This window comes from Dipodomys spectabilis, unplaced genomic scaffold, assembly GCF_019054845.1.
Source record: "Dipodomys spectabilis isolate Male_0828 unplaced genomic scaffold, ASM1905484v1 ptg000127l, whole genome shotgun sequence".
In the NCBI taxonomy this organism is placed as follows: domain Eukaryota; kingdom Metazoa; phylum Chordata; class Mammalia; order Rodentia; family Heteromyidae; genus Dipodomys; species Dipodomys spectabilis.
This window is the reverse complement of record NW_024870804.1, coordinates 2606629-2627539: the sequence shown is the minus strand read 5'-3', so window position 1 is coordinate 2627539 and position 20911 is coordinate 2606629. Positions and strand designations below refer to the sequence as shown.

At 45.0% G+C, this 20911-nt stretch overlaps 1 protein-coding gene across 2 annotated transcripts in view; it reads right to left on the bottom strand.

The window, feature by feature from the left end:
- Nucleotides 1-20911, bottom strand: part of Mettl9 (methyltransferase like 9) — a 53707-nt gene that overhangs the window by 26864 nt on the left and 5932 nt on the right. For both annotated transcript variants that reach the window (XM_042689804.1, XM_042689805.1), the window contains exons 2-4: nt 12819-13009; nt 7382-7591; nt 4634-4818 (exon numbers count right to left, since the gene is read on the bottom strand). In XM_042689804.1, the coding sequence (XP_042545738.1) occupies nt 4634-4818; nt 7382-7591; nt 12819-13009 (586 nt within the window). The remainder of the gene's footprint in view (nt 1-4633; nt 4819-7381; nt 7592-12818; nt 13010-20911) is intronic.

Genomic DNA, 20911 nt, shown 5'->3' with positions numbered 1-20911 from the left:
AACCACAAAATTAATTCAACTTCAAGACATTCACTCAAAAATTATACAAGAAGTCATTTTACCCACAACTGCTTTGGTTTAAGGAAAAATAAAGCAAGCCAAGAAGGCAAGGCACACTCATATAATCTTACAAGAGGCTGCCATTCATGAATGCACACAGCAAGGCAGCCTTTCACCAGGGTCCTCAGCCTCATATGGAAACCATCAGGGTCTAATTAAAGAAAGGAAGCAGTAAAGGAGTGCAGCCAGCAGTCTGCAGAACTTGCAGGTCACTGAAGGTCACCCACTGCAACCTAGCATCTTGTGTCAAACTTGCAGTGTACCACATGTCAAACCCCTCAGACTCTAGGGCAGCTTTCAATTCCTCAATCAAGTAGTTGATTTTCAATCTTTGGAGACTGCAATTCCATTGTATGTGTGTGTATTGGGGGGTGAGGGGGTACATATGTGCACACGAAAGCACACCAATCCTGAGGCTTGAATTCAGGGCCTAGGCACTGTTCCTGAGCTTTTGTTTTATTTTGTTTTTTGGGTCCGGTCGTGAGGCCTGAACTCTGGGCCTGGGCGCTGTCCCTCAGCTCTTCAGCTCAAGGCTAGCGCTCTACCACTTGAGCCACAGCACCACTTCCGGCTTTTTTCTTTTTGCTTATGTGGTGCTGAGGTATGGAACCCAGGGCCTCAGGCATACAAGGCAAGCACTCTACCACTGAGCCACCTTCCCAGCCCTGTCCCTGAGCTTTTTTGCACAAGACTAACACTATACAACTTGAACCACAGCTCACTTCCACTTTTTGGTGGTTAGTTGGAGAAAAGACTTTCCTGCCCAGGGTGGCTTCAAACCACAATCCTCAGATCTCGGGCTCCTGGCTAGCTAAGACTGATTACAGGCATGAGCTACCAGCACCAAGCACCTCAAGTCTATTTCCAATGTGCATACTTACACACTACTGGGAGAATATTTAAGGCAACTGGAAAAGATTATTGAGCTGGAATGGATGAAAATTTTGTCAGTGCATACTCTCTTGCAAGCTGCTTGAATTATTATTATTTTGGGGGGGGTCTGGCCATGGGCCTGAACTCTGGGCCTGGGTGCTGTCCCTCAGCTCTTCACCTCAAAGCTAATGCTCTACCACTTGAGCCACAGCTCTACTTCCGGCTTTTTTATTTCTGCTTATGTGGTGCTGAGGAATCGAACCCAGGGCCTCATGCATGTAAGGCAAGCGCTATACCACTGAGCCACCTTCCCAGCCCTTTAATTATTTTTTTTAATCTCTTGTCTAGTTTAATGTCTTCTCAATTTTTAGTGTTTTAAACATAAGGACATAAGGACAGGGAGATCAATGTTTCTTCCTCCTCCTTTCCCACCACCTGCTGTGCCAGGGAAGAGCATTAAAGTATATCATGGGGTTGCCCAGTGGGAGGCAGGAAGCCAGAACCTTACAACTGGCCACTCAGGGTGATGCAGATGGAGTCAAGCCTAAACCACACAGGGGAAGCATGGAAATAGGGTGAGGGCACTGAATTACCAACTGGGACATTTTCTGGGGCCTTTTCACGCTGTAACATATACATGATATATAAGCATTCCAGCTTAAGGCAGCTTTTTTCTGTTGTTTTTTTTTCTTTTTTTTTTGTTTTTTTCTTTTTTTTTTTTGTTTTTTGGGTCCGGTCGTGGGCCTGAACTCTGGGCCTGGGCGCTGTCCCTCAGCTCTTCAGCTCAAGGCTAGCGCTCTACCACTTGAACCACAGCACCACTTCCGGCTTTTTTCTTTTTGCTTATGTGGTACTGAGGAATCGAACCCAGGGCCTCGGGCATGCAAGGCAAGCGCTCTACCACTGAGCCACCTTCCCAGCCCCCTCAGGTTTTTTCTTAACCAATAGCAAGAAGTAAAAACAAGATGGAAGACTTCATTCTCTTCCCTACTTTCCCAAAGATTTCTCATCAAAAGGACTGGCATAGTGATGCACATCTTTAATCCCCAACACTCAGAAGACAGAATCAAGAGGTCAGCAAGTCTGAGGCCAGCCTAGGCTAGACAGTAACCCTTGCCTTGGAAAAAAAAGGAAAGAATATCTACTAAGAACATCTAAGCGCTCAGTGGTAGAGCGCTTGCCTTGCATGCTTGAGGCCCTGGGTTCGATGCCTCAGCACCACATAAGCAGAAAAAGCGGGAAGTGGGGCTGAGGCTCAGGTGGTAGATCACTGGTCTACAGCTGAAGAGCTGGGGGACAGCGCCCAGGCCCAGAGTTCAGGCCCTACAACTGACCAAAAAAAAAGACTATGACCTGGAGGAAAGAGGGAAGCTAGGGGGATTAGGGAGAATAATTACAAGAAAGTAAAAGCACCGGTGGCTCCCGCCTGTAATCCTAGCTACTCAAGAGGCTGAGATCTGAGGATCACAGTTCAAAGCCAGCCCAGGCAGGAAAGTCTGTGAGACTCTTATCTCTAATAAACCACTAGAAAACTGGAAGTGACGCTGTGGCTCAAGTGGTAGAGCACTTGCCTTAAGCTGAAGAGCTGAGGGACAGCGCCCAGGCCCAGAGTTCAAGCCCCACGACTGACCAAAAAAAAGAAAAAAAAAAAAAGCTGGGCAGCCAGGTGCTGGCTGTTTACGCCTATAATCCTAGCTACATAGCAGGCTGAGATCTGAGGATTGCGATTCACAGCAAGCCCAGGCAGGAAAGTCCATGAGACTCTTTTCCCCAAGTAACCACCAAAATAACTGGAAGTGGAACTATGATTCAAAGTGGTAGAGTACTAGCTGTGAGCATAAAAGCTCAGGAATCAGCACATAGGCTCTGCGTTCAAGCTCTATGACCAACAAAATTTTTTTTAAAAAAGGGCTGGGAAGGTGGCTCAGTGGTAGAGTGCTTGCCTTGCATGCATGAGGCCCTGAGTTCGATTCCTCAGCACCACATAAGCAGAAAAAGCAGGAAGTGGTGCTGTAGCTCAAGTGGTAGAGCACTAGCCTTGAGCTGAAGAGCTGAGGGACAGTGCCCAGGCCCCGAGTTCAGGCCCCAGGACTGACAAATAAAAAAAAAGAAAAAAAGAAAGAAAGAAAGAAAATTAAAAAAAAAAAAGAGCTGGGCACAGTGGTTCATGCCTGTAATACTAATTGAGAGGCTCACAATTCAAGGCCAACCCAGGAGGAGTTCTCAAGACCCCATCTCAACCAGTAAAATGCTAGGTACAGTGGTATGTGCTTGCCATCTCAGCTACTCAGAAGCCTAAATGGAAGCATAATCAGCAAAAAGACCTTATTTGAAAAATACTAAAAGCAAAAAGGGCTGGGGCATGGCTCAGGTGGTAGAGCACCTGCCTAGCAAACATGAAGCAATGAGTTCAAATCCACAGAAATTAAGGGAAGGGAGGGGGAAGGGACCTGGAGAGAAGAAGAGGGGAGGAGAAGGAAGCCAGATAGGGGGAAGAAGACAAGAGAAGAGGGGGATGGGGGAAGAGAAGAAAGGGAAGGGGGAGAGGAGTCAAAACAAACAGTAACATAAACCTACCAAGCATTCCATGGTGTTAAAATCATGACACAGATACAGGTTGCCTGAGAGGCAGCTTTTCATGACAGTTAGTAACTATGGTACTATGTAATGCATTTTTTAAAGAAAAAATCTGTAGTCTAAGTTTTTGAAGGCATGGTCAAACTAGGCAAGAAATAGAAAACCTAACCATTTTTAGGTATGAACATATGTGAACTGTATAATAATGAATTTTAAATTAATGTACATTAACTTATGAAAATGAAACTTAAAGCCATCACTTTCAAGATGACCCGAAATGCAACCCACACAAACTAAAATGATGAATTAAATGTGCAACACTAGGCCACATTAAGTGCCAGAAGTTATAGTAAATCTGAAGTAATATGAAATCAATCCATTTCTCCTAGCACATTTTTGAGTTAATGCTATTAAAGAGCAACAGGAAATAAAAAAAGTCATGTTACATAAACAAATGATAGCTGCCAGAACAGAAATTGTCTTCAATGGAGCTGGGTGCCAGTGGCTCACTCCTGTAATCCTAGCTACTCAGGAGGCTGAGATCTGAGGACCAAGGTCCAAAGCCAGCCCAGGCAGGAAAGTCAGTGAAACTCTTCTCTCCAATTAACCACAAAAAGCAAAAAGTGGACCTATGGCTCCAGTGACTAGCCTTGAACACAAAAGTTCAGGGACAGTGCTCAGGCCAGAGTGCAAGGCCCAGGATGGGGGTGGGGGGAAGAGAGGACAATGGGTAGGACCATTTAGCCTTCTTAGAATCTCAGCCAAGAGAGGCAAACTGAAGAACAAAAGAACCATGCCATTTAGCAGGCACACTTGAGCAGAGTGGAAGACATCATTTACTGCTCAGCCAGCTGTGAAGCCCATAAATAAAACAGATAATACAGATACACCGTAGGCCTCCTATCTCAAGCAGGCAGACCCAGCTGAGAATGAATTACTTCCAGTACTAGAGGAGCAGTAGACTTAAGATGACCCTTAACCAAGGGAATATTTTTAGATGGGCTATGTTATTTGAAATTCCAGGCTACTGTAAGAAAGAGTAGACACTGTTTAATTGTGCACAGCATGAAATCACCAACAGCAATTAGCAGTGTCTTGGGTAAGAGCTGGTCTGCCCACTTACCGTTCTCCACGTAAGGATGAAAGGGCAGAACCAGAGCTAGGATGACCCTGCCTCTAGTTGGCTCCAAGACACTTCGGATATCTTTTAACAGAGTCAGGGGCTGATCGCAGCGGTCCAGCAAATTCAAGCAGCTGATGACGTCATACTGGAAGCCTGTATTCTGCCATTCATTTATACCAAGCACTCTGGAGAATGAGAAAGAACTTAATAGTTAGGATTTCTCTCCTTAAAAACATCGTTAAAAATAACTGAGATGCCAATAAAGGCCCTAACTTGTCTCCTAAGTCAAATAAAAACCAACTATGTATTTAGATCATTTATATTTACAGCAAAACAAAGGCTAGACAAGAGAAAAATGACAACCACATTTCTTTAAATTTACCATTCCACCTGTTTACAAATAATAAACTTACAAAGCCTCTTTTAAGAGAGCCACTCATAAACAGCCAGGCACTGAGTAGCCAGCACTCAGGAGGCTGAGATCTGAGGATCGCCATTCAAAGACAGCCTGGACAGAAAAGTCTGTGAACACTCTTATTTCCAGTTAGCCACCAGAAAACTGTAAGTGGCGCTGTGGCTCAAGTGGTAGAGTGCTCACCTTGAGCAAAAGAGCTCAGGGACAGGTCCTGAATTCAAGCCCATCATTGAAAAAAAAAAAAAAATCACTGTCAAATAGCTAGGCATTGGTAGCTCATGCATATAATTGTAGCTACTTAGGAAGCTGAGAGCTAAGGACTGTAGGTTCAAAGGCAGACAAACTGGCAAGATGCTTACCTCCAATTAACTAGCAAAAACCCAGAACAGCAGCTGGGAGTTAAAGCCAAGCAAGAGTATGAGACCTGGAGTTCAAGCCCCAGTGCTGGCACACACACTCCTCCCCACCCCAACCCCGGCTAAAAAAAAAAAAAGGACCACAGCTGTAGCTCAGCAAGACCCTGAGTTCAAACCCCTATACTGCCAAAAAGAGAAAAAAGGAGGCATCATTATGTAGAGTCCTAGTACTGCTCCATTAAGGCAATTCAATGAGCTACTGACTCCTGTTTGGTTCTGCCACGCAGAATATGTGACAGGTGTGGTAGTGATCGATGAAAAGGGCGCACAAAGAATGATCTTTGAAAACAAGATTTTAATAACACTGAATGGCTACAAGAGCAATCTTAGAAAGTTCTAAAAGCATACTTTAGAATGAGGACTGTTTTGAAAAACTCATTAGCAGAATGCTATTTGATGGCCCTTGTGAGAAGTACAAGGAAAAGGAACCCAACCCACTCAGGTGCATCTTCTTTTCCATCTATACTCATAAAACTAAGGTCTCCTCCAAGCCAAGCCTAACAAACTTCAAGAATCTAGTTGGATTCTTTAGTTGTACAAGTGTGTAACTGTACTCTGAGACAAATGGGACATTAAGACTTCAAAATCACTTGGTCGCCGGACACTGGTGGCTCACACCTGTAATCCTAACTACTCAGGAGGCTGAGATCTGAGGATTATGGTTCAAAGTCAGCCTGGGCAGGAAAGTCTGTGAGACTCTTACCTCCAATTAGCTTAAGTGGTTGAGCATTAGCTTTGAGCTAAAGAAGCTCAGGGACAGCAACTAGGTCCTGAGTTCAAGCCCCAGGACTGGCCAAAAAAAAAAAAGGGGGTGGGGGGAGGAATAGCCAGGTGCTGGTAAGTCATGCCTATAATCCTAGCTACTCAGGAGGCTGAGATCTGAGGATCAAGCCAGCCCAGGCAAGAAAGTCCTCATGAGACTTTATCTCCAATCAATCTCCAGAAAACTAGAAGTGGAGCTGTGGCTCAAAGTGGTACAGCATTAGCCTTGAGCAAAAAGAGCTCAGGAACAGTGCCCCATAACCAAAAAAAAAAAAAGCAGATATGGTATGGAACCAGCAATTGCACTGCTGCACACACAGCCCAACAGTGAAAGCAGGCCTGCATACCTATGTTCGCACTGACTCACAATGACAAATGGGAGAAGCTGAATGTCAATCAGAAAATGAAATGGATGCACATGCACAGGTTGGGATGTCACCCGTACCTTCTAAAGACACACCAGAAGCGTGGAGGGACATAACAATATCATGCTTAGTGCAACAGGCCAGTCACAAAGAACAAAAGCACCCAGAAGAGGCAAACCCACAGAGACAAACAGGACAAGTAGGGGCTAGGAGGTAAAAAGGAAACTCCTAATTTGTTGGGGACAGTTTCAGCTCTGGGAATATTTAACAGTACAATATAAATATGCTATGCTGAAAACCACTAACCAAACTGTATACTTAAAAATAGTGTAGAACAGCCAGGAACCAGTGCTTCACCCCTATAGTCCTAGCTACTTAGGAGGCTGAGATCTGAGGATTACAGTTCAGAGCCATCCCAGGCAGGAAAGTCCGTGAGTCTCTTATCTCCAATTTACCACCAGAAAACCGGAAGTAGCGCTGTGGCTCAATCCTACCTGGGGACCAAGTCCCAACAAATGACCGGCCTTACCCAGCGGTTTCCACTATCCCTTGGCACACACACACATACACACACACATACACACACACACAAAAACACACACACCTCCCTCTCTGCCCCTCCTCTGCCCCACAGAAATACAGCCATGGAAGGATTATTTCCACTAACTTGTCTTCTAATTCCTGACCACAGAAAACTGTTTTTGGTTCAGAGCTTTTAAAAAAAATACACTTTAAGAAGAAATCCATCAAAAACCAAGCAAAGCACCCAAGCTCCATCTCAAGGTAGTACCTGTACTTCTTCTTCTGCAGCTGCCAGATCATGGTTTCTGAAAGCTCGGTGGCATAGATTTCTTCAAAATGAGGACTCATTATTTTTGTGACTTCTCCATCACCAGCACCTAAGTCAAGCAGTCTGTGGGTTTTCCAATCCGGATTAATTTTAAGTAGTCTCTGGAACTGATCTGGTGAAAACACAAACATTGAGCCTCTTCCTAGCAACCTGCGGGGGGGGAAAAAGGGACAAATATGGAAGTCTGTGGAAATGAAGGCCCACACACACAAGCACAGTGGCAGGCAGTGACTCAGCACCAACAAGCTTCCAACTGAAAATTTATCTTTTACTTGACTACTATGACTTTTAAAAAGGAAAAGTCAGGCTGGGCATTAGTGGCTCATGCCTAGAATACTAGCTACTCAGGAGGCTGAGATCTGAGGATCATGGCTTAAACCTAGCCTGAACAGAAAAGTCAGAACACTCCTACCTCCAATGAACTGACAAAAAGCCAGAATTGGTGCTGTTGCTCAAAGTGGTAGAGTGCTAGACTTGAGCTCAGAAACAGTGTCCAGGCCTAGAGTTCAAGCACCAGGACAGACCACCCCCCCCCCAAAAAAAAAGTGAAGTTAGCAAGGTAAGAAACTTATCTCCATATGATTTGTCTTGTGAGTTGCAAATAATATTCCAAAAGGCACAGGAGTGGGGGGAGCTGAGAAGGTGAAGGAAAGGAAGAGGTGGATCAAGGATGAGAGAAGGGTACAGGCAACTTCAGTGAACATAGAAAGAAGAGGTAAAAGCTTGGCAGCAAATACGTGGGCCAGTTAATAAGATGTCAGGTAACTGAATCAGGCACCTCCCTAGATAGCTAAATCATACATAGCATTTGGAAGATGGAACTACTCACCAGATGAGGGGATGAGAAAAAAAACGATTTGTATAAGACTTTTTTTTGGCCAGTCTCAGGGCATGAACTCAGAGCCTGGGCACTGTTCCTGAGCTTCTTTTGCTCAAGGCTAGCACTCTACCACTTGAGCCACAGCGCCACTTCTGGTTTTTTCTGTTTATGTGGTACTGAGAAATCAAACCCAAGGTTTCATGCGTGCTAGGCAAGCACTCTACCACTAAACCACATTATTCTAATCCATGTATAATAGACCTTTTAACAGACCTTTAGCTGGGCACCGGTGGCTCACACCTGTAATCCTAGCTACTCAGGAGGCTGAGATCTGAGGATCGAGGTTCAAAGCCAGCCCGGGCAGGAAAGTCCGTCAGACTCTTATCTCCAATAAACCACTAGGAAACTGGAAGTGGCACTCAAGCGGTAGAATTCTGGCCTTGAGCTGAAGAGCTGAGGGATGAGGGACAGCGCTCAGGGCCAGAGTTCAAGCCCCACAACCGACAAAAAAAAAAAAAAGGAAAAGATCAGGTGAATTGGCTCACTCCTGCAATCTAGGCTACAAAGAGAAAATGAAGATCAGGAGGTTTATCAAGAACAGTCCTGGCAAAAAGTAAGCAAGACCCTGCATCTCAAACAATAAAGCTGGGTGTGGTGGTCTTCATCTATAATGGGAGAGGCATAAACAGGAAGATTGTGGTTCCAGGCTAGTCTGAGTAAACCTATGAGACCCTATTTGAAAAATAACTTTAAAAAATTAGAAAAGAAAAGGAGTTGGAATGTAGCACCAGTGGTAGAGCACCTGCCTAGCAAGCAGAAGGCTCTGAATTTAAACACTAGTATTGGAGGGAAAGGAAAAAAAAAGTGGTCCTTAGATTTATATTTGCTTTTTCACGCAAGGCTGGTGTTCTACCACTTGTGCCACAGCGCTATTTCTGGCTTTTTGCTGGTGAACTGGAAATAAAGAGTCTCATGGACTTTTTTGCTCAAACTGGCTTCAAACCTCAATCCTCAGACCTCAGCCTCCTGAGTAGCACCCAGCCCTAAACAACTTTTCAGGCCACAGAAATATCTTTGAAAAGAGACTGAGAAAAGTTAAGTGGAGATGGATGAGAACACTCTGAGAAGGAGCTATGGCTCAAGTGTCTCAGAAACCTGACCTTGGGAAGGAATGGCACTCCAAAGCTAGCACCAGGCTAGTCTAAACCCTGCTGTGGGGGGCACAATTCTGCAACTTCCTTTAAGGGGCGGAGCATTTCCTTAAACAAAGCCAGAAGTCACACTAATGATGAGCCTGAGGGGCAGCTGCAGCTGCAGGGAGGCTGAGCCTGGAGCTGGGACCCACCACTTCCAGAATTCCTTTACAGACAGAACAGCTCCCATGCCCCTTGCTGGGAAATGGAGACTGTACTTCCACTTTCTGGACACCATCAGTGTCAAAGATGTTTGCTACACAGGGGCTGGTATGATGCAGACCTGTGGGGCTTGCGGTAAACCAGCTGCAGGGAGGAATTACAGTGAAGTTCCAGTCACAGAGCCTCTCCTCTGTGCCCATTAAAGACTTGCACCAAATTTCATAAACTAGTTACAGTAAATACTTTTTTATACTAAAATATTTCGAAGTTAATTTCTTATGTGACTTCTTTGCAAGACCCAAAGGAAAGCAGGGCACTGGGGGCTCATGCCCGTAATCCTAGCTACTCAGGAGGCTGAGATCTGAGGATCGCAGTTCAAAGCCAGCCAGGGCAGAAAGTCTGTGGGACTCTTGTCTCCAATTAACCACCAGAAAACCAAATGTGGAGCTGGGGCTCAAGTGATATAGAGCACTAGCCTTAAGTAAAACGCAGCTTAGGAACAGTACCCAGGCCCCGTGCTCAAGCCCTAGGACCAGCATACTACTACTAATAATAATAGTAGTAGTAGTAGTAGTAGTAGTAGTTGTTGTTGTTGTAATAGTAATATATTATATATATCAACAAATGAACTGGAAAATGAAATATCACATCTCTAGGGACAGACAGGTATCATAGTACTTGGAAACAGAAATGTTCTTACCTAAATGTTGGCCAAATTAAGTGGTATATTTAAAACTGTAATGGTAGCCATTTTAGCTGGCATAGGAATAAACTTTCTTTTCTTTTCTTTTATTTAGATCAGAGACCAAGACTTGAACTCGGTATCTGCCGCTTTCACTCACTGGCTAACACTTTGACCAACTGAGCCAAGCCTCCAACCCCAGAAGTAAAATTTCTATACTACAGAGGCAGGAGTAATCCCACCAATGCAACTGTAAGGGGCCAAGTGAATGGAAAAAAATAAAAGCTAAGTGCATTAAAGAAAAGGAAATGCCATAAACTATTGCTTGTTATGATGGGAATATTTCTATTAAAATGTTTTCATTTGAAAACAGTAATATATTTTCAGTACGTGGCAAAAGGGGGCCGGGGGGAACCCCAGAGTCACCTGACCAGGATGCTATAAACTGTGTAGGTTCACCAAAGACAACCACACCTCATTAACACACGCTGTTTCTGACCTCAGTTTTGGTGTATTCTAGTGGAAAAACAAGCACGTCTAACAAAGTCTGAACTTCCTGGAACAGATGTTCATTGTTCATTCAGTCCAGCTGGAAGGGACTACAGGCAACACCACAGACAGGCAGTTAAGTTTCAAGTCCTGTCATTCTGCTTTAAAGCATTCGTGCTTCCCAAGCCATCTCCTTCGTGGGAAGGAACTCTGACGTGACACTTAGAAAATTCTATAGCTCTAGATCGTCTAAGTCAGAGCGTACAATGTCACCTGATTGGAGACAATGGGGGAAGGAGAGTACTGTACTACTTCCAAAGACAGGAGTGATACAGGCTCCATGGAAAGATCAATAATATTAAAAAACAAATCAAGGCCAGGCACAGTTGTACATACCTACAATACCAGCTACTTGGGAGACAGACATGAGGAGGACTGCAGTCCCAGACCAGCCTCACTGCAACAGTTAACCTGGGTCTAGAGATATACAACTATAATCCCAACCATGAGGAAGAACAGGTGAATCACAGTCCAAGGCCAATCATGAGAGGGCAAAACATGAGAGGGGGGAGAGAAAAAAAAGAGCAAAAAAGACTGGGGCATAGCTCAAGTGTTCAAAACCCAGAATGCTGGGGCTGGGGAGGTGGCTCAGTGGTAGAGCGCTTGCCTTGCATGCATGAGGCCCTGGGTTCAATACCTCATTACCACATAAGCAGAAAAAGCCAGAAGTGGCGCTGTGGTTCAAGTGGTAGAGCGCTAGCCTTGAGCTGAAAAGCTGAGGGACAGCGCCCAGGCCCAGAGTTCAGGCCCCACGACCGCAAAAAAAAAAAATAGGGACAAAACCCAGAATGCTAAAAAAATAATAATCCAAAATCATGCGCTTAGTGTGTTGCTCAATCAGGACAGACTTTGTCCTCTAGGGGACAGTGGGTAGTTTTAATCTAGCGAGGCAATACCAGGAAAATCAGACTTCTGGAGTTGCATGGCGAAGTCTAACACAATAAAAACCGGGTCTAGGGTTGGGAAGGTGGCTCAGTGGTAGAGTGCTTGCCTTGCATGCATGAGGCCCTGGGTTCGATTCTTCAGCACCACATAAGCAAAAAGAAAAAAGCCGGAAGTGGCACTGAGGCTCAAGTGGTAGAGCGCTAGCCTTGAGCTGAAGAGCTGAGGGACAGTGCCCAGGCCCAGAGTTCAGGCCCCACGACTGGACCCAAAAAAAAAAAAGAAAGAAGAATAAAAACCGGGTCTAGCTAGCACTGGGGGCTCATGCCTGTAATCCTAGCTACTCAGGAGGCTGAGCTCTGAGGATCCAGGTTCAAAGCCAGCCCAGGCAGGAAAGTCCATGAGACTCTTATCTTCAATTAACTCCAAAAAACCGGAAGTGGTGTTGTGGCTCAAGTCTTACCTTGAGCTGAAGAGCTCAGGGTCAGCGCCCAGGCCCAGAGTTCAAGCCCCACAACTGAAAGCAAAAAAAAAAAAAAAAAAAAAAGGCCTAACTATAATAGCAACATTGACAGAGCAAGGTTTCTGGTAAGCACACACTGTAGAGAGTTGTGCTTTTTTCTTTTTGCTTATGTAGTGCTGAGGAATCAAACCCAGGGCCTCAGGCATGCAAGGCAAGTGCTCTACCACTGAGCCACCTTCCCAGCCCTGTCCATGAGATTCTTATCTCTAATTAATCATTCAAAAACCAGTATTGGAGCAATGGCTCAAGTGGTAGAGTGCTAGCCTTGAGTGAAAAAGCTAAGGGACAGCACCTAGGCCCTGAGTTCAAACCCCAGGACTGGCATTAAAAAAAAAAAAAAAAGCTAAGAAAGAATCAAACTAAGTAACTAAGAAGACTACCAAGACTACTTGACAAGTTGGAGTAAATTTAAGCCTAAGAATAGAAAGCCACACAGTGGACTGACAGCCAAAGATTTTGACAAGTATTTTAGCTGAGGTGATCAATATCTAATGTGCTGGCTAATTTTCCTCTTTACTTTTTAAACCTTGGTACAAAGAAAAAGACAAGGTCCAGCATTCACTTACCCATTGATAGACGTTCTAGACATAAACAGGCTAAAAACAGATGACACAAAAGAGTGATATAACTGGATGAACAGCCAGCCGGATTTCTCAATGCTGTTGTTTAGGAAGATCTGTGTCCCTTGATCGAGGTAACTCTGAACAAAGACGGCCTGAAGTGACTCGCATAACTTCTCTCTGTTACACACATACCACTAAAAAGAAATAAAAATTAAAAAACACAATGTCACCTAAGAAATTCAAAAGCAAATGAAAAGAAAATGACTCAAATCAAATTTAAGATTTCAAATAACACAGTCTCATGGACTTTGAGATCGTACCATGAATATTAACTGTCATCTTTTAAGCCTATGTTGTCCTAGAAAGGAGCAAACATTTCTTCAGACATGACTTTTCACTTGATTCCAGTGACAACCCTCCAGGCAGGTGGCAGGAGAAAAGGGGAGGGTGAGAAGACCTTGTTTTTCTGGGGTTTTGTTTTTTTAAGGGGGATTGTTTCATTTTGTGTCATTACTGGGGCTTAAAATCAGAGTCTCCTGCTCTTGCTTGTTTTTTGTTTGTTTTTTACACACAGTTGGCACTCTACTACTTGAGCTACAGCTCCACTTCCGGTTTTTTGCTGGTTAGTTGGAGGTAAGAATCTCACAAACTTTTCAGTGCTAGCTAGCTTCAAACTGTGATCCTCAGATCTCAGCCTCCTGAGTAGCTAGGATCAAAGGCATGAGTCCCCAGCACCTACCCAGAAACAGACTTTTTAGAACAAAATTCAAAAGCTTAAACTGTAAATAAAATTTTGTCTTCCATGATAATGTTTTCCATTTCTCTGAGTTAGTGTACCAGATAAGTGAATTGGGAAAGCCGATTGTACATCGCTGTAAACTCAGCGGGTCCCCTAATCCAAGCCTCTCTTCACTCACCTGCAGACTAGAGAGGCATCTGTCTATCCTGACTGGGAACTGGGAGGATTAAACAAAACCACAGAGCCAGGCGCTGGTGACTCAGGCCTGTAATCCTAGCTACTCAGTAGGCTGAGATCTGAAGATCGCAGTTCAAAGCCAGCCAGGCAGGAAAGGCTATGAGACTCTTATCTCCAATAAACCACTCAGAAAACCAGAAGTGGTGCTATGGCTCAAGTGGTGGAGCACTCGCCTTGAGCTGAAGACCTGAGGGATAGCACCCAGGCCTAGAGTTCAAGTCCCATGACCAACCAAAAAAAAACCAAACAAACAAAAAAAAACAAAAACACAGAACATGCAGTGAGAATTCTGTGACAACAAGGTTGCTCTAATGTCACTGATAAGTGAGCCCAGAATGGACCACCACGTAGCTCAAAGTGAGCCATTCATCCAAACCTGCTAGGAATCACCCAATTCTTCCCACAAGATAACTTGCCTCTCTGACAAGTAAAGCCATGTGTCAGCAGCAGGAGTCCTGTAACATCTTGCAAAACCGGTGGACCAATTTAACAACCACCCTAGCTTGCTAAATGAAATCTTGAGTAACATCCCTGACGCTAACATTAAAAGGAACTGACACTAACATTAAGGAACTGGTTATTGTTCACACCTGAAATCCTAGCTACTCAAGAGGATGAGATGTGAGGATCATGCTTCAAAGGCAGCCTGGGCAGATAAATCCAAGAGACACTTATTTGCAAGTAGTCAGCAAAAAGCCTGAAGCGGAGCTGTGGCTCAAGTGGTAGAGCGCTAGCCTTGAGGTAAAGAGCTGAGGGACAGTGCCCAGAGTTCAGGCCCATGACTGGACCCAAAAACAAACAAACAAACAAAAAGATAAGTGACAGGGCCCAGGCCCCAAGTTCAAGCCCCAGTACTGACATCAAAACAAAGGGGAAAAGGAACCAGTTACAAAGCAACAAAAAGGCACAATACATCTCAAAGATTTATCATTTTACAAACACTGTACTCCAAACTAGATAACAAATCTTTCCAGTAGCTGACTTAACAATGGTTACACCAGAATTTCTTGGACTTTGCATACAACTCTTCCTTTTCCCCACTGACAGGACAAGCTACAAAGCTTCCTACATTCAGTGCTACACTTTCTTCCTCAGTCTGCAAGTGCTCTGGCTCAAACATTTACTTTTTTTTTTTTTGGTCTGTCATGGGGCTTGAACTCTGGGCCTCAGAGCTCCCCCTGCCCTCTTCAGCTCAAGGCAAACTCTCCACCACTTGAGCCACAGCAACACTTCTGGTTTTCTAGTGGTTTATTGGAGATAAGAGTCTCACGGACTTTCCTGCCCAGGCTGGCTTTGAACCATGACCCTCAGGTCTCAGCCTCTGAGTAGCTAGGATTACAGGTGTGAGCCACCAGCACCCGGCCATTTACTTAAGACATCTTGTGTCACAGTTCTATTCCAGTATAGGACATGAGCTGTGCTAATATACTTAGGTCCTCCTGGGGCAATTCAGAATTCTCTATGATGGAGGCCACTCTGGAGCTTGAACTCAGGGCCTGGGTGCTGTCCCTGAGCTTCTTTTGCTCAGAGCTATTGCTCTACCATTTGAGCCACAGCGCCACTTCCAGCTTTTTCTGAGATTTATTAGAGCTAAGAGTCTCACAGACTTTCTTGCCCAGGCTGGCTTCAAGCTGTGATCCTCAGATCTCAGCCTCCTGAGCAGCTAGGATTACAGGTGTGAACCACCAACATCTGGCTCACTCACTGTTGATTCTCCAGAATGCCTACTACATAAGACAAAAACCACTACCTCGATGACAGACAATGTGCCCATACTGAAGTTTGAACTCAAGCACTGTTCCTTAGCTTTTTCACTCAAGGTTGAGCAGTAGCTCCATGCTTCATCTCACATTTGGCTTTTTGTTGGTTAATTGTAGTCTCATGAACTTCTTGCTTGAGCTGGCTTCCAGCTACAAATAGTTTTGTTGAAACAGTCACCATGTTCATTCTTCTGTAGTCAGTGAGTGCTTCCAGCTAGAGCAGAAAAGCACTGGCTACACTGTGGTCCACACACCTATACGGTTCACTCTGGCTCTTCACAAATGGAAAAGTTTCTTACAAGGAAAAAGTTTTTCCAAGAGTCCCCAGTGCAGCAAGCAACTGCAGTTGCCGGCTCGAAAATGCAAGAGGCAGAGTGGTTAGATGAACTGTCTGGGGAGAAATAAAGCCAGACAAGAGAAACAAGCGGCCGTCACATTTTACTGTAGGCACACTTGGAACAAAAATGGAAAGCAACAGACTGCAGGGCTGGGAAGGTGGCTCAGTGGTAGAGCGCTCGCCTTGCATGCCTGAGTCCCTGGGTTCCATTCCTCAGCACCACATAAACAAAATGTAAAAAGCCAGAAGTGGTGCTGTGGTTCAAGTGGTAGAGCGCTAGCCTTGAGCTGAAGAGCTGAGGGACAGCACCCAGGCCCAGAGTTCAGGCCCCACGACCGGACACCCCCCCCCCAAAAAAAAACAACAAATTAACAGACTGCAGCAGGGTCTTTTTTGATCGTACCTAGTACTTGAGTGAAAGCAGGCCCCACGACCGGACACCCCCCCCCCAAAAAAAAAAACAACAAATTAACAGACTGCAGCAGGGTCTTTTTTGATCGTACCTAGTACTTGAGTGAAAGCAAGTGCTCCAGAGCTCTTGAACCTGAAAGGACCCTTAAATCCTGCTAACTAGGTTCTTGATAAAAATAAATTAAAAAAAAAAAAGTCATTGACAGCCTCTCAATCGATGGACTACAGAAATCATTATAAAACTTGCTGCAAGGGGCTGGGAAGATGGCTCAGTGGTACAGCGCTTGCCTTGCATGCCTGAGGCCCTGGGTTCGATTCCTCAGCACCACATAAGCAAAATGAAAAAAGCCGGAAGTGGCGCTGTGGCTCAAGCGGTAGAGCGCTAGCCTTGAGCTAAAGAGCTGAGGGACAGTGCCCAGGCCCAGAGTTCAGGCCCCACAACCGGACCCAAAAAAAAAAAAAAAAAAAAAAAACTTGCTGCAAGCCAGGCGCCAGTGGCTCACGCCTGTAATCCTAGCTACTCAGGAGGCTAAGATCTGAGGATCGTGGTTCAAAGCCAGCCTGGGCAGGAAAGTCCGTGAGACTCTTATCTCCAATAAAACACTAGAAAACTGAAAGTGGCATTGTGGCTCAAGCAGTAGAGCACTCGCCTTGAGCTGAAGAGCACAGGGACAGCACCCAAGCCCAGAGTTCAAGCCCCATGACCGACAAAAAAAAAAAAAAAAAAAAAAAATTTTGCTGCAACCAAACCATGGCAATTTCCTCCGGGGACAGATTCCAAAGGTTTTAAACTTTTATTATTTTTTTTTTTAAATACTGCTACTGGGGTTTGAGCTCAGGGCCTCAGCACAGGCCTTAGCATTTAAACTCATGCTTGGCACTCTCTACCACTTGAACCACACCTCCACTTCTAGTTTTTGTGTGTTTTTTTTGGTCAGTCTTGGGGCTTGAACTCTGGGCTTGGGTGCTGTCCCTGCGCTCTTCAGCTCAAGGCTAGCGCTCTACCACTTGAGTCACAGCACCACTTCCAACTTTATCTGTTTATGTGGTGCTGAGGAATCAAACCCAGGGCCTTGTGCATGCGAGGCAAGCATTCTACCAATGAGCCAACTTCCCAGCCCCACTTCTAGCTTTTTGGTGGTTAACTAGAGATAGGACATAGGAGTCTCACAGTCTCCCAGGCTGCCTTCAAGCTGCAGTCCTCACATCTCAACCTTCCCAGTAGCTAGGATTACAGGTGTGAGCCATCAGTGCCATCTGTCGATGATGAGGCTTGAATTCTGGGCCTGGGCACTGTCCCTCAGCTCTTCAGCTCAAGGCTAGTGCTCTACCACTTGAGATACAGTATCACTTTTAGCCTTCTGGTGGGTTAACTGGAGATAAGAGCCTTAAAGACTTTCCTGGTCCAGACTGGCTTTCAACCAAGATCCTCAGATCTCAGCCTCCAGAGTAGCTAGGATTACAGGCATGAGTCACCAGAGCCCAGTGCCTATTTGTGTGTGTGTGTGTGTGTCCGGTCGTGGGGCCTGAACTCTGGGCCTGGGCACTATTCCTCGGCTCTTCAGCTCAAGGCTAGCGCTGTACCACTTGAGCCACAGCGCCACTTCCGGGTTTTTTCTTTTTGTTTATGTGGTGCTGAGGAATCGAACCCAGGGCCTCATGCATGCAAGGCAAGCGCTCTACCACTGAGCCACCTTCCCAGCCCGCCTATTTTATTTTTTAAAGCACCTATAACATTCAAAAACTTATCATTCATTAGATTGCATCAAAAGATGTAACTTAGCTGGGCGCTGGTGGCTCACGCCTGTAATCCTAGCAACTCACAAGGCTGAGATCTGAGGATCGCAGTTCAAACTCAGCCTGGACCAGGAAAGTCTTTAAGGCTCTTATCTCCAATTAACCACCAGAAGACTAAAAGTGGCGCTGTGTCTCAAGTGGTAGAGCACTAGCCTTGAGCTGAAGAGCTGAGGGACAGCGCCCAGGCCCAGAGTTCAAGCCCCACGACTAACCCCCTCCCCCCCCCAAAAAAAGATGTAACTTAAAATTACAAAATATGTACATATTTGTGATTTAGATTCTTAGCTTCTTTTTTAATTTTTTATTATAAAGGTGATGTACAAAGGGGTTACAGTTATGTAACTCAGAGTACCTTTCTTTTTGGATAATGTCATATCTTCCTTCCCTCTTAAGTTTTTCCCTCCTATCCCGCGCCCAAGTTGTATAATTCATTATCAGAATATCATCTAGTTAGTACCACTGCTACATTTGTTTACCCTTTGTCCCTCCATTTCTGTGCCCCCCCCCTTACCCTCCCAACGGCATTTTTTTAACCTTCTTATATAATAAGTTCAGAACTGTGCTATGGCACATTAGAAAAGAGATTCACAGTAAACTGAAAAATCTTTCTCATTTTCCAAAATGAGAGCATCCTTGGCTGTCACAAGCAGGGTCAAATGGCGTCTGCAGGACAGCTTGGGTTTCCTGTCCTTACCTCTCACTTGAAGCTGCAGAGTCAGGCATGATTTATCCAGGCTTGAGGGGTCAGCCAGCTGGCCAGACACCTGCTGGACTATGTCCTGTTTGCTGCTCACAGGCCTTTGCCGCTCAGTACTTTAGTCTTTGGAAAGGCTTACTTTCCTCTCTCATTCTCTTTCCAACTTCACAAGAAAATGAGGCTGCCTTTCTACTGTGTAATATACCAAGGGTTTTTACCTCCCCTTTGAAGGTACCCTAGGAGACCCTTGGAGCGTCCAGTGGAGAGGCTCTGTTGTTTTGATCCTCTGAAGCTTTGTTAAAATCTTAGGACTGTGAAGCCGGATGCCAGGGGCTCATGCCTGTAATCCTAGCTACCTCAGAAGGGTAAAAATTGTGGTTTGAAGCCTGCCTAGGCAGGAAAGTTCATGAGACTTTTATCTCCAATTTACCCACCAAAAAAGCTGAAAATGGAGCTGTGGGTCAAGTGGTGGAGGGCTAGCCTTGAGCAAAAAAGCTAAGGGAGCCCCCAGTACCAGCATTCACACACACACTGGAACACATGCACACGCACACACACGCGCGCGCACGCACACACACACACATCTTTGGACTATAAAATACTGAGTGTTTGAAAGGAGGAGTGCTTACAGTTTATGAAATCAAAGAACTGGAGACTCAATCTAATCTGTTTAAAGTTTCCCCCATGGAGGTGCCGCTGCCTATCTGTACGCACTGAAAGGATACCTACTCCTGTGGTGTGCTTTCACACAAGAAGGTATCAATGTGGAGTCTGGGCTGCTTTGACAGCCCTGCAGAATCTTGGGACATGACTGATGGATCCTGAGCTGTCAAGGTCAGTATCCATGGGCTTGTTCTGACTACCCTTGTAGTGGAAATGATTCTATATTCTGGGACCAAGAAGTCGAACCTTTGTGCTGTATTTCTGTTGGTACTGAGTACCTGAGTGCCTCTGGCCTTTTTTGAAAATGACTGGGTACCTAGATCTTCTGCATGGTTCTCTGTCATTGTTTTGTCTTTTTCCCTCTCTCCCTCTCTCGCTCTATCCCTCTCTGCCGTGAGGCTTGAATTTAGGGCCTAGACACTGTCCCTGCGCTCTTCTGTTCAAGGCTAGTGCTTTACCACTTTAAAAAAAAAACTTATTGTTATTATAGAGGTGATGTTCAGAGGGATTATAATCAAAAGTGGGTAATGAGCGTATTTCCTTTCATATAGTGTCTTCTGTTCCCTCAGTCTCTCCCAGTCCCTACCTCCCGTCTCCACCAATAAGTTGTATAGTTCACTTTCATTGGTGTCTAGTGAACGCCACTGCTGTACTTTTTCACTCAAGTTCTGTACCCTCCCCCCACCTTCCCAAAGATATACACATGAAGAGACCATACATAAAGTAGACAGAATCATCAAAAACTAAAAACTTTAAAAAGCCTCTTAGCCAGGCACTGGTGGCTCACACCTATAATCCTAGTTACTCAGGAGGCTGAGATCTGAGGATTGAGGTTCAAAGCCAGCCAAGGCAGGAAAGTCTGTGAGACGTTAATCTCCAATAAACCACCAGAAAACCAGAAGTGGCTCTGTGGCTCAAGTGGTAGAGCACTAGCCTTGGGCTGAAGAGCAGAGGGACAGTGCCTAGGCCCAGAGTTCAAACCCCCATGACCAACCAAAAAAAAAAAAAAAGGACTCTTGTTTCCATATCTTGGAGTTTGTTTCAGTATGTATATTATTTTATATAAATATGAAGAGACACTTAGGCATCACCTTTGTGTTTCTCGGGTAAGAATATCCCCTTTTGGTCTCACCGTGTATATCTAGAATCTTGCTACATCCAGTGCATTTTAGATCTAACTCCTGCATATCAAAGAGAACATGTACCGTTTGTCTCTCTGAGCCTGGCTTACTTAACATGATTTGTTGTAGCTCCATCCGTTTTCCTGCAAATGACAATTTTATTCTTCTAAAGGCTGTGTAAAACAGGTACCACATTTTTTGGGGTCCACTCATCTACTGTGGAACATCTGGGTTGTTTTCATATCTTGGCTATTGTGAATAATAGAGGGATGGAACGACGGGATAATTTGATTAAAATATAATGTGTGTGGGTGTGAACTATCACAGTGTAACC